This window comes from Ambystoma mexicanum, chromosome 2p (assembly GCF_040938575.1).
Source record: "Ambystoma mexicanum isolate Mex_15411 chromosome 2p, UKY_AmexF1_1, whole genome shotgun sequence".
Lineage (NCBI taxonomy): Eukaryota > Metazoa > Chordata > Amphibia > Caudata > Ambystomatidae > Ambystoma > Ambystoma mexicanum.
Genome location: NC_090923.1, coordinates 713274757 through 713287822, shown reverse-complemented (window position 1 = coordinate 713287822; position 13066 = coordinate 713274757). Strand labels below are relative to the sequence as shown.

General features: G+C 43.3%; 1 protein-coding gene across 1 annotated transcript in view; it reads left to right on the top strand.

Moving 5' to 3' along the window:
- Positions 1 to 13066, top strand: part of LOC138566703 (adenosine deaminase domain-containing protein 2-like) — a 1803535-nt gene that overhangs the window by 280976 nt on the left and 1509493 nt on the right. The window contains exon 3 of the mRNA XM_069644294.1: positions 10074 to 10235. Coding sequence (XP_069500395.1) covers positions 10074 to 10235 — 162 coding nt within the window. The remainder of the gene's footprint in view (positions 1 to 10073; positions 10236 to 13066) is intronic.

Genomic DNA, 13066 nt, shown 5'->3' with positions numbered 1-13066 from the left:
GCACTGCAAAGGTCAGGCTCAACCGCAAAGGTGATCTGTCGAAGAATATACAGGTCGCTTGGGCAAGGGGTGTCCGACAAGGTTGCGTAGTTGCCCCTACTATTTTCAATCTATACCTGTCGGACCTCTGGGAGGAAGCCAAGTTCTGGGGTGGCGGGGGGCTTTGCTCCTAGATGGGGTCCGATGAATGTGGGGTGCATTGCTTGCGCAGACTATGTAATACCTATTGTTACAACCCTCGCCCAAAACCTCCTTTGGCAAACCCATTGGCCAGGTGGAGTCAGGACTCGGGCCTCTAGAGCCTGGCATCCTCTTCAAAAGCCCTCATGGGGCTCTTCTTGGCCCCTATGGTGCCAGGCTCATACACCATGAAAAACAATGTGCTTGGGAACTACTTTATTGTATTGTCATAGAACATGGAGGCATCCACATAGCTTGGTTCCTAAGAACCAAGCTATGCGGTCTAGTGTTTTGGGTGTGGTAGCCTAGGGACTACTTTACCTGGACTATTTTGTTGGGGCTATTTAAACCACACCCGAGCAAGACAACACGCTTTGCGTTACTTTGCAGCTTGCAACGTGACGCTCACCGTGTCCAGCTATTCCCTCGAACCTCGGAGAAGCAGAACCTGCAAGGAGACAAAAGGAACATCATTAGCAGCAGTATTTTTAAACACTCGCAGCTACTGAGAACAGCTTCCTCGAATCTGCACACCTCCCGGACAGAACGACGTGAAAGAGGAAGGTGGAGGCAACATTAACGAAAGCAGTAGAGACCTTTACAAATTAAGAAACGCTCAAAAGGCTTACCTGGCTGGTCGCCTCTCGGCTGGCACCACTCCAGACATTCCACTCGCACTGAAGAACACTGCAACCTACAAGGAAGGAGAACACAGGTTAGCAAAGGCAAGACTTCGCAGCGCTACGCATAGAGCTTACCGCATCATAGCGCTCTTATTGCGTCATCCTTTACCAGCGGGGCTCAACCAAGCCAGTTCACCGCGCTGAAGCTCTGCATACCTAAGGGAGAAAAAAGAGACATTTTAAACAAAGAAAGGCATGCAGGATAGCAACAAAACTAAAGAACAGCAATAAGACCTACCTGAACAATATGAAACGTGCCGGTGTCAGTGAAGTAACTGAACTGCACTCGCCCATTAAAGACAACGCGCCCCTGCAAAGAAGGCAGGACGGAGAGCACGCCTAATTCTACCACAAGGTGAGGAGAGGGTGCCAGAGGGACTGAAATCATACGGGGGGGGAGGATACTTACCCCAGTCGGTCAGTCTTGAACACAGTCCTCCTGTATTTTCAGGCAGAACCTTCCCCACAGACCACATCAGGGCAAAGCTGAGAAGCATACCAGCGAGTAACCCGGCTGGGTGGCGTCCCTGTGGATACCAGGTGAGCGTAACACATGTGGACTTTACTCTGCCAGGATTACAACACTGCCTCGCTGGGCTGAGTACTTATCTACAAAAGAATCACCTGCATGTGGATCCTGTTAAATATATGGTTATGACATGCACCAAGAAAAGAAAACAGATAAGATACACATGGAGAATAAAGAACTCCCCACTCACAAAGGTCGATTGTCTGCAATATTTGGGGTTTTCCATGGCTTTTAAAATGAAAAGGAGAGTTGAAGAAAGGAGGATGGAAGGGAAGGTGGCAGCCTGTGTTTCACCTGCCAGGAGAGTCAAAACAACCCTGTGCAAATTTTCCCTCCTCGAATTTATCGAATTCTAACAATTCGTAAGGATAGGAAGTTTTGATATTATGGAAGGGAAGTTATTGAAAAGATCCTTCGGTCTGCCAAGGACAGTCCCGGTGAGTCTGATTAGACTAGAGTTGAGTCTATTGTGGTGGGCCCAACATATGAAACACACCCTTGACCTTTATTTTATGATGATGATGGCAGAGAATTTTCAGATACACTATTTTTTGTTTGCTCACATGGCTAAAGGGAGGAATCCCTTTTTGGTTTCATTAAAGAGAAAGTGTGATAGATTCATGGAGGTGCTTGATCTACAAGTCCTGGTGTCTGACTGGGTGTTAAAGGCTAGGATTAAAAGTTGGGATAATCTAACAGATCTCCAAGATGTAGGTAGATTGAGAATATACAAGGGCTATGAAATAGCGTTCCTACCCATGAAACACCTGAGATAATATGCTAGGAAATTTCCTTCAGCTAGATTTCGAGAATGGTACTTGAAGTTCAGACTTAATTGTCTTCCCACTTTGGAGGTAATGGGCCCCAAGTGGGGCATTTTGTTGGAGAGTAGATTGTGCAGATTATGTGGCACTGCAACAGAATCATTGAAGCATTTGGTAATGGACTGCCAATTGGTGTCGGGACGGGGGGGGCGGGGAGCATATACTATTTATGGGACCATTTGTGACTTTATTGGCTGGGGTTATAGGGGCGGACTTGTGGCATAGGTTGCTGATGACGGTCCACCTCTCCCTTATATTAGGCTTGGTGAAACTCCTGATGTGGATTTCTGCTCAACTAGAGGGTGCTCTATGGGCAACAAGAGCAGAGGTCATCAAGTTTAGTGGCATCTAACCTATTCTGTCTTTCTTTTAACTGTCGTCCTCAAGACAATACAACAAGATAAGAATACTGTATATTCGTGTCTTATGATTTATCATATTTTAGTTTTTGAAATGATCCAAATCGAAAGTGATGGATTCTAAGAAATTTGAATTTGCTTGCGATGAGTTGTTTTGTAGATACGCTAAGGCAATGTTGTATTTAAATCATGTTTTGGAATTTTATGTAGAGGCACCATGCGTGCTAAAAACATTTTGTAAATCTGAGAGCTATGCAGCATGTTTAAGTGGAGGTCCCAGATACAACCTTGGGGTTTTGGTGGTTGTGTTTTTTTTTTTTACGAGGTTGGGCGGTTACTTGCTGGCTTTGCCCCCTGCCTTGTGGCCCTAGGTCTTCTTGGGCAGCAGCACGGCCTGGATGTTGGGCAGCACTCCTCCCTGGGCGATGGTGACCTTGTCCAGGAGCTTGTTGAGCTCCTCGTCATTGCACTGACTCCTGTGCTGCTTCTGTCCTGAGCTCAGCCTGAGCCGTCTGGCATAGCCACCTCAGTGTCAGAATAGCTCTGGGGCAACATGCTCGCCTTGGAAGCAAGACGACATGAAGCACAACAGGTTCGATCCCCGGGTCCGTGCTTAGAAACCTCTGGGTGTTAAGTGCGTTATAAATAACCTATCATATCATAAACAATTCCGTTTTGGGAACCATCTTGCCAGAACCCTCCCTAGAGGCTTTATTGCAAAATATTGAGCAGATTTCTACAGGTGAGATGCCTTCTGTGCTGCCTAAACTGTGGAACCACTCCTGAAAAAAACATAGTGGCGGAGAACACTACTGATATTGAGGAACGACAACTGATGCTATTACCTTCAAAAATCTTTCAAGAAGTAATTTCTAAAGCCCTTGGGGCATTAGTTGTCACACTTGCGTAAACCAGAGATGTCTGCCATATTCGGGAAGTTTACTACACGGCTTGTCATCCTTTAGTAACTATGGAAGTGTCAGTTATTTTAAAACCTCACTCTAAATTCTTGAAAGGCATTGTATAACACTCCCAAATTTGATCCACACGTGATGCTGGGTAACTTGCTAGCCCACTACGCTGTGGTTGGAGCAGCATTGGTACTAAAAGTAAAGGGCCTGCTCCGTCCCCGTCCTCTGTTTTAGATACGTATGCTGAGGCCTGAAAGATTTGGAGTAAGAAATGTACTCAGTGCTGGGCTTCAATTCGGACCTATAAACGCCCCCATGGTTTTGCTGTTAAACTTCGAACTTTTAAAATGTATTGAGGTTTGCTGTGTTTCTTGCTGCATACATTCTAGAATCTTGGACTACCACACAAATATCTTGTAATTTTTGTGCCCCTTCCTTTGCATTTTATGCAGGCTTTCTATGATGTGATATGGCATTTGTAACGCGCCTATACACAAGTGTTTCAAGGCGCGACAAGGCAGGGAGGGGGGAACAAGGGGAGACAGACAACGATCCTACTAGGCCAGGTGTCATTCAGATCGCGCAAGTGCATGGGTAGGGGGGACGGGAAAAGTGCAAGGGGGAAAGGGAGAGGGGAAAGTGCAGTACAGGGTTAGTAATGAACAAGATAAATAATAAGGGCCAGCTGGTGGCAAGTGCAAGATAAGTGCAGACAAGTGCTGGGAAGGGGGGCTTTAGGGATACAGAGACAGTCCCGCAGTGCAGGGGTTGCCAGGAAGGCAGTGCAGGGGAGAGTGGCTGGGCCAAGGACCGAGATTGGTGAGTAGCCCAGTAGCTGATTCAGTACAGTTTCAGTGATTTAGCAGGGGAGAGGGAGAGAGAAAGCAGAAGCAAAGAGGAAGGTTTTGAGGTGCTTCCGGAACCGGAGATGGTTCTCCTCAAGTTTCAGGGAGGCAGGAAGGCTGTTCCAGAGGGAGGCCCCTGCTGCGGAGAGAGATCTCCCCCCAACTCGTTGCTTGGAGAAGCGGCTGACCCTGAGGGAGTTGGAGGCGGAAGAGCGAAGTGCTCGAGAAGGAAGATATTTAGGAAGGGAGAGTTGAAGGTAATTTGGCCCCAGGCCCCAGAAGGCCTTGTGGACAATGCAGAGGGTTTTGAACTTAATCCTCGCAGCTACAGGGAGCCAGTGAAGCGATTTCAGTCCTGGAGAGATACGGTCCCTGGGCTTGAGGCCAAGGACAAGTCTCACAATCCTGTTCTGGATGAGTTGCAGAGAGTGGAGAGTAGAGGCAGGCATATTTAGATAGAGGCTGTTACAGTAGTCCAGCTTCGAGAGAACCAGGGCTCTGGAGACAGTGAGCTTCTGGGGGAAGGAGAGGAAAGGAAGGATACCTCTGAGGAGGTGCAGCTGGTAGTGTGACTTCTTAGAAACGTCAGAAATGTGAGGAGAGAAGGAGAGTGTGGAGTCGAAGATGACCCCAAGGTTTTTTGCCTTGCAGGTAGGAGCAGGAAGAGGGCCAAGGGGTCGGCCAGAGAGCTGCAGGGAAGGAGGGAGTGGGTGTGCCGATGAGTAGAATCTCGGTCTTACTGGCATTAAGGCAGAGGTCATTGGCGGCACACCATTCCTGGATAGCAGAAAGACAGTCAGAGATGAGGGAAGGAGAAGAGGAGGCCGAGGGTAGCCTGAAAATGAGCTGGGTATCATCCGCATAGCACTGAAAATTGGGGCAGAGAGCAGCGATGCGGTGGACGAGAAGTGCCAGATACTGGTTGAACAACCAGGGAGAGAGGTTAGAACCCTAGGGGACACCACAGGTAGAGAAAAAGATGTCAGACAGGAAAGACCCCAGTTGGACCTGGGAGGGTCGATTTGAGAGGAAAGAGGTCAGCCAAGCCAGAGCCTGACCAGTGATACCCAGGTTATCACGGAGATGGTTAAGCAGGATGGTATGGTCAGCCTCTAGGCACACTATTGTTTTCCAAATGTGCATTTCACACTTCCAAAAAAATTAAAATAAAAAGTAATTTCCTAATTGAAAAATGCTGCTTGCGTTCACAAGTTTTCTTTGACATTTTATTTTTGTCAGAAACCACACATACTCCGCTATTTGCCGGTAAGATAGCTCAGCGGGTTGAGCACTCGCTGCTGTGATCTGCGCGTGATCTGCAGGTTGCAGGTTCGAATCCCGGCAAAGCCAACTCAGCCTTTCATACTTCTGAGGTCGATAAATGAGTACCAATTTCAGTTGGGCGATATTGCATGTAAATATGTGCTCTGTAAAGAGCTTTGGATTAAGGCGCTATATAAATAACACATTATTATCATTATTTGTGTGCCCCTCTGTGTTTTAGCACAAGTTATATTTATAAAGATGTTATATGATTGTCAAACTGGTTAATCACAAATAAATGCTTCTGTTATTGTGACAGCAGTTTTTAGGAAATTAAACTGTGGGTTCATGGGTGCCAACTTTTGATTTTCACTACAGGGGCAGAAATATCCCCACCTCAGCCCTACATATATAAAAAAGAAACCAGCTCAACCCAAAAACCGGCCAAAAACATTGTATAGAGCTTTTTTTTTTATAAGGCATTGGAAAAAGTCATACGATTAACAACCTGTAGTTTTGAATATATAACATCTCAGCATCGGTCTGTCAACCTGCTGAGCTACCCTGGTAGGCTTCTACTGTACAGCGTGTCTATGGATCGCTTAATGTACTAAAAGTGGGTGTACCTGTGTCATGGAAGTGATTTAAATTGGAAATGTACAGTGTGGAATTTGGAAAGAAGCCACATCAAGGAAATTGCACCATTTTATAAATATTATTTTGAACATTTCCAGGCGAGCAGCAGTGCTACTGTGATATTTTCATTACGAGGTCCCAATGATCCTTCCCCAGCCCCTCCAACATCTCTGGCAAACAAGAGCAGCTTGCTTAAGCAAGACAGTGTCGTGGGGGCGCACAAGGCCAACTGTGGTACTACAGGCGGCCTGCAGAAGCAGAACGTGATACTGACATCTGTCAGTGGATTTACAAGCAGCTCCAAGTGGCACAGCAGCAAAGCTCTCTGCCCGCAATTGGGACGACCAGGGTTCGGATCCTGAACACAGGAAAATAACTGCAAAGCGCACCATTAAATAATGTAACTTAGGAAAATGTAAATTTGTCGGTATCTTCAGCGCGGGCGACTGAAAAGGCTCAGGCGAGCTACTAGTCGCCCGCGATCCACTGTTTGGCGACCTCTGTTCTAGATGATTATACCTTTTACATTTCAGAAGGCAGCGAAGCAGTACTCCAGTCATTTGTGGTTAACAAGACATGATCGATATAGGTGCTATGGCATTAAATATAGTTATATGTATGCACAGGCACACCTATCTCTCAGCAACTCCTTTGCCCCAGGCCATTCGGGACAAAGTCTTTGATTTGCCATTTGATGACAAAACCCCTTAGTGCCTCCACAAATGACGACTTTGGATATGTGTAAATCTAATGTTATAAGTGCTAAATCCTCAGGTTCCATTTCTCTACGACCTCCAAGAGCGGATTTCAACAGCAGCATTACAGGCCTTAGTACTACAATTTTAAAAAGAAGAGATACAGACCTAACTGCACATCTGCTCCGGCATTTTCAGTAACCTCTTCCTCACAAGATGCCATAATTGCATTTACTACTTACCATCACAATCAAGGATCATGCTTCCATGGTTGCAGGAAGGCGTTCACGATTTTTGAATCCATGGATTTGGTAATTGAAGACGTTTGTGTCCTTCCCATGTTAGGAAACTGGTATCTCTTCCCTTCCTGCAACACCTCCTTCTTCACCACCAAAAGCCTAATCATTTTTTATTTTTTTTTAAACTACACTGAACCCTCTGTGAAAAATTGCAAAACATTTGCATTTTGGGCAAGAAATCGAGGAGTCCCTTTAAAAGAACAAAGTCAGGGTTTTACCCTCAACTGGAGGACTGAAATCTATTCTTGTAAAATCTAAAATGTGTGTTACTAGTGGAAACCTTTCATATGATGACCTTGACCAAATTCTTGCATCACTTCAAAAATAGGATGGTTTCATTCGATCTGCAGGACAGCTACTACAAATTCCGACTCAAAGTGCATCTACAGTACCAGAGATTTGTCATAGGAGACTTACATTTCACTTTACTCACGTTTTCAGTACAGATATCTCTTGTTAGGCCTGAATGTTATTTCGATGTCTTTCACCAAGATACTGTGTCTGGTGGTTACACAGTTACGTTTCCAGGATGTGTTTGTGGTGGTTGCACAGTTACGTCTCCAGAATGTTCAAATATGTTCTTATCTGGCGAGCTAGCAGACAGAGGTTCTCTTATAAAACAAGTCTCAGTTTTATACACTTTTTTTCACAAGACCTACAGTGTGCTTTTAGATATGGAATTCTTCATAAACAAGGCCAGGTTCCATCTTGTCCCTACTCGCCATATTCATTTTATAGGATCGGTTTTGGACTTTGTGATTTTAAAAAAATCCCTCCTCAACACAGTATTTCAGATATTTTGCTTGACATTTAATATTTCTGGAGCAACACAGCAGTATCAAATTAGTACTTTTAGAGGTTGTTGGGCATCGTGGCCTCTTGAATACATCTAGTGCCTTGGGCAAAATTCAACATGAGAACTTTGCAGTGGCAGCGCTTTTCAGTTGGAGATAGCCTGTAGACCCTTAATGAAACCTTTCAATAACAAATCAGATTCTGGATGCCCTCATTTGCGGACACCACTAGAAAACCTAATTAGAAGGGTCTTCTGTCTATCCTCTACAGCCTGAAATACTCAGGAGGACCGATTCATCGGACTTGGGGAGCACCCTACCAAGATGTGCACAATCAGCTAGGACAGGAAGCCTCACATCAGCGTCCTAAAAGCTATTGGACATTTTTCTGACACAAAATGGACTTGCAGCATTGAAGGAGTTGCCCATTCCTGTCCTCTTAGCAGAACATATTTTGGATTGGGTACATTTACTCCACCTTTGCCATTACATTGTCTTTGTCTTCAAGATGGGAAGCTACAAGGAAGACCCTTAAAGCAAACTATTTCACTCTACTCACGAATGGGATCTGAAATCGTTTGTAGCCAGGAGATGTTCAACAAATGGGTCCACTCACAAATACGAATGGGATCTGAAATCGTTTGTAGCCAGGAGATGTTCAACAAATGGGTCCACTCACAAATACGAATGGGATCTGAAATCGTTTGTAGCCAGGAGATGTTCAACAAATGGGTCCACTCACAAATACATCTCACTTCTCCCAACTTTGCTTCAAGGATAGGGATTGGTTCTCTTTTTGCTGGGGTGGGGGGAGGTGCTCTAAAGCGCACTTTTAAGCCAAAGCGAGTGCATTGCAGTACAAATATGAGGGAGATGGTAGGTGAGGAATGCCACAGAGATTGTGGGTGTTTGGCTTTTTATCCACCTGTTTGCCTTGCTCATGGCCATTCCCACCTAATATCTGCCCCTCTGGTCCAAAACGCATCCTCCGGGGGTCTCTTTGAGCGAGCTCTTTCACACAGTAACATAAAATGTTGTGCTGGATAGGGCCTTCTGGTTATTTTAAGGCTGTCTTCTGAGAGTTAATAGCTTAAATGCAGTTGTAAATGTGCTCTGACGGTAATAAAATGTCTTAAACAACTGTGCATTCAATTACTTGATTTATAATATAAACTGTATGTGTCCTAGCATATGTTCCTTGCATTAAAGTTTCTAAGTTCTCTTAAAACAAGCATTGGCAAAGCCAAAAGCGTGTGCTTGTATATAGGTATTCGATTGTGCCCATTTTCTTTTCTCATTTGTGACTTTCGCTACTGTCAGGCTAGCTTCAGCCCCGCCCATCTTTATAGATCTTCATATTCCTCTTGGTTGTTCTTCCTTTTCACTGCTGCTTAGGGGATGAAGACACACCGTGCCCTTCCAGCCCCTTTCCTCAACTTACCGTTTTATGCTTCGAGCTAACACCCCTCTTGCTGCTGTGCTGCCTGACTTACTGTTACACCACCTGCCTTCTGGGCCCTTCCTGGTTCTTTGAGCGATGCACCTCGCTGCAGTGTCTGCTGTGTTGCCTGACCATTTTGTTTCATTTATATACTTCTGGTCAAAGAAACACATTCTTTACGTCTTGAGTTGGTATCGAAAGTTACATGGATTACCTTTCTCCCACTAATATTTTGTATAGATTTACGTCTGTTAATAAAAGTTCATAACTACCCTCACTTCTCTAGAAAAGGAAAATTGTTGCTTAAGGGTTGTATTTTCAAATGTCATAATCAGCATGGCCACGCTTTTGGTTCCAATCAGATGACGCAGAAGATGTGTATAGCTTCTCCAAGTGTTGCTTGCTGTGGATTCCCATGGCATTGTGTGTGAGATGGCTATTCTAGCAAGTATACATATGTATGAAAGATGCCAAGAATACAGACTTCTTGTTTCATGGCACGAGTAACCTTTTAATCCATTGTCTAGCCCAAAAGGCACTACTGCGTCATTAGAGAGAAACTTCCTTTATTTGCTGTAAACTGCTGCTATATTTTTTCCCTTTTTCCTCGACAGAGCCGTCTACGGGTTCAACTGTAGCTGCCCATACCCCAAACACAGGCCTGGAATTGCTGCGAAAGAATTGGGACTTGCTGAAGGGTGGACCAGCCAAACTGCTGAACGATTATGCGCAGCACATGCGTCTCCATTTAATATTTTTAGAGAGTAGATCTCAAGGTGAGAGGATGGGGAATTTCTCACACTTCTGAGAGGCATTATTGTGTTTTTAACAATATGAAATGTTACTGTTTTTTTTGTTACAGTGAAAACAGACTGAAAGGATGACAGTCGGGCTAGATCATTGTCAAGATAATGAATGATTAAGGTTATTAGTGCAAGGAAAATTCAAAGATGGCTAACATAGAAACTTTTCACAGTAAACAGATGGCATAATCGGTAAATTAAGTTAAATTCAGAAAAAAACACATAAACCTCATAGGGTGGTAGTTACAACCATTATTACAATACGTTTATCACACACAGATTACAACACATGCACCAGTGGGAAGACGGCAGTTTTCACATGAGTGCTGAATGTGGAGTAGAGGGTGACTTGACCTGGGAAGAGGCAGCCTAAGAAAACAGTGCAGACCAGAACACTTTATGTGCACAGAGCAGGTCATCTGAGGTAGGCACATGACTGTTGCAAAAGGACAGCATGCTCAAGACTGAGCAGACTGTCAGAAAGAGAAGAGCAAAGCTTCTTGTGAGATTCTTTTCTAGTGTTACGATCCTTATTCATGCAGATCATTTCTAAAAATTGAATAGTGCGTCCTTTGTTTCTGAAGGCTGCACTTGTTTTAATTGCAGCTATTTTCCCTATATTTTTTTTTTTACCCCGGCCGTTTATGCTGAGGTATTTTTTTTTTAAATGGTTCCGGGGATCCCTGATCTATCCCACTGCACCACCTCACCCAGCCACCCACTACCCCCAAATACCCTATGCAAACACATTGTCTTTGTTTAAGTTTTTATAACACATCATTGTTTCTCTGCCTCACCCTTTTTCCAAATTCTTGCGGGTGAGGACAAACTTCCTTTAATTATAATTCATATTTTTGTTCCACTGTGAGACTCAAGCAGTTAATTCACATAACTGTGGAGCATCCCCTTTCCTTCTATTCTGCACCTGAAAACTGAATCGTTAAATGACATGTCAAAACACGTCCTCTTCTCCTAACGTTTTTCCCTAACTCACTGTCCACTCCCTGTTATGTCTAGTAAACGCTCGCATCTTTAATTGCCCTTGATTTGAACATTTAAGCAGCCAGCATCCTGGGCACATTATTTAAACTGTGACACAAATTGAAGCAAATCAAGTTCTGATGCAGATCTAGTATCGACTGGAGCTAACATTCTTTGTTTAGTAATGTTTAAATATTGACTGAAAAATCTAAGGACAATCTGAATGAAGGGTCATACGGACCCGTATCAATTTTTAATATAGACCTCAAGACGAAAGTGTGCTTGCTAATTGCCTCAGTGGGTATACATTTTCGGATTCGACTAAACAGCATAGTTTTAACAATGGCACATCTGATGTGAAGCGTATTAACCTTTCTTTCTATGTTAAGATGTGTGTTGAACAAACCAAATCCTCTTCCATGACTGGTTCCCTAGTCAGAAAAAGGCATTAAACTGTGTAACGAGGGGCTGCGTATTGACTGTACTTGAGAAAATGTACTTTGGACATCAATTCATTTAATGGGCCAACCTTTTATGTGCTATCCAATCAGTACGAAATTGTGTCAATGGAGGACTGTCACATAATGTTAACACTTCTATAGATGAATACCTCTAAGTGGACGCACTGGTTTGTCACATTAATACAGACAGCAGAGTTAGTTAGCTTGGTAATGGCAAGCTGTGTCTCTATCAAAATGCTATCCTATGTATTGCCTTTGGTGGCCAAAATGGACTGGCCAAATAAGTTTTCATTGACAAGAACTGTCAGAAGAACAAATTTACTGCCAACAAATCAGAAATGTGAAAAGAATGTTTTTCCATTTTTCACTTGTGTGATGCCTCTTCAAGCCATAACTTTTGAAAAGTATTTCTTATTAAGGAAATTTGATTTAAGGCTTAGTCATGTACCCAGCGACCTTTCACTCTTGACACAAACTGGTATCAGCAACCTTTCACTCTTGTATCTTTGAGAATCATATTGCGATTTCTTCTGACCAGTTTCCTATGCTCCCTTATCTATGTTCCCCTCAGATGATTTGCCTGCATAACTGTACTGTTCGGGATTTCAGCTGAATACAGTCCACTTTAACCCTTGTTAAGTGTTGAAACATTCGAATATTGACTGATGAAAACCGACCATCTACAGTTTGGTGATATAGTTCAAGCACACAAAAAATACAAAATTAATGTGATTCGTTTTTGGTCAATCAATGGTCTCACTACCCTTTTCATTGCACCAAAAGAAACATTGTGGAATTCATTGCTTCATGTCTTCTCTTTATGTCTGAATGTACTGTTCTTGTTGTGCATCACCAGCGTATTCCTGGTGATTACACTGACTTTCACGCAAGTACTTGAGCAAGTCCCTTGTACCTTTACTACATTATTATACAGGTGATTTCAATGCTTGGGCATAATGACCCTTTTGTATAGCGAGTTGCATCGCTCATTGATAACTTTTGAGTTATTGGGTTACACTAGACCTTCTGTTATATCGTTCCTTTTTGACAATCAATTACCTTGATCTGAAGTAATGTAGGGTGCACAACTAATGATTATTTTAATGTATTTAAGAAAATATGTATTTTTATCGCAATGTTGGTGCTAAGGAGTCGGGTCTACTAGGTTTTAAGCACTCACAATTTAAATATCATAAACCCAATTTATCTTATTGGGAGAACCTTGCACTCCCAATTGCGGTAAACTCTTCTAAACGAATTATAGATCACATTTCTATCAATAAATATGTATAACATGACATTATTGAATTTATTAAAATATGTAATTCCTCATTCATGATACATTTTATTAAATTATTGTAT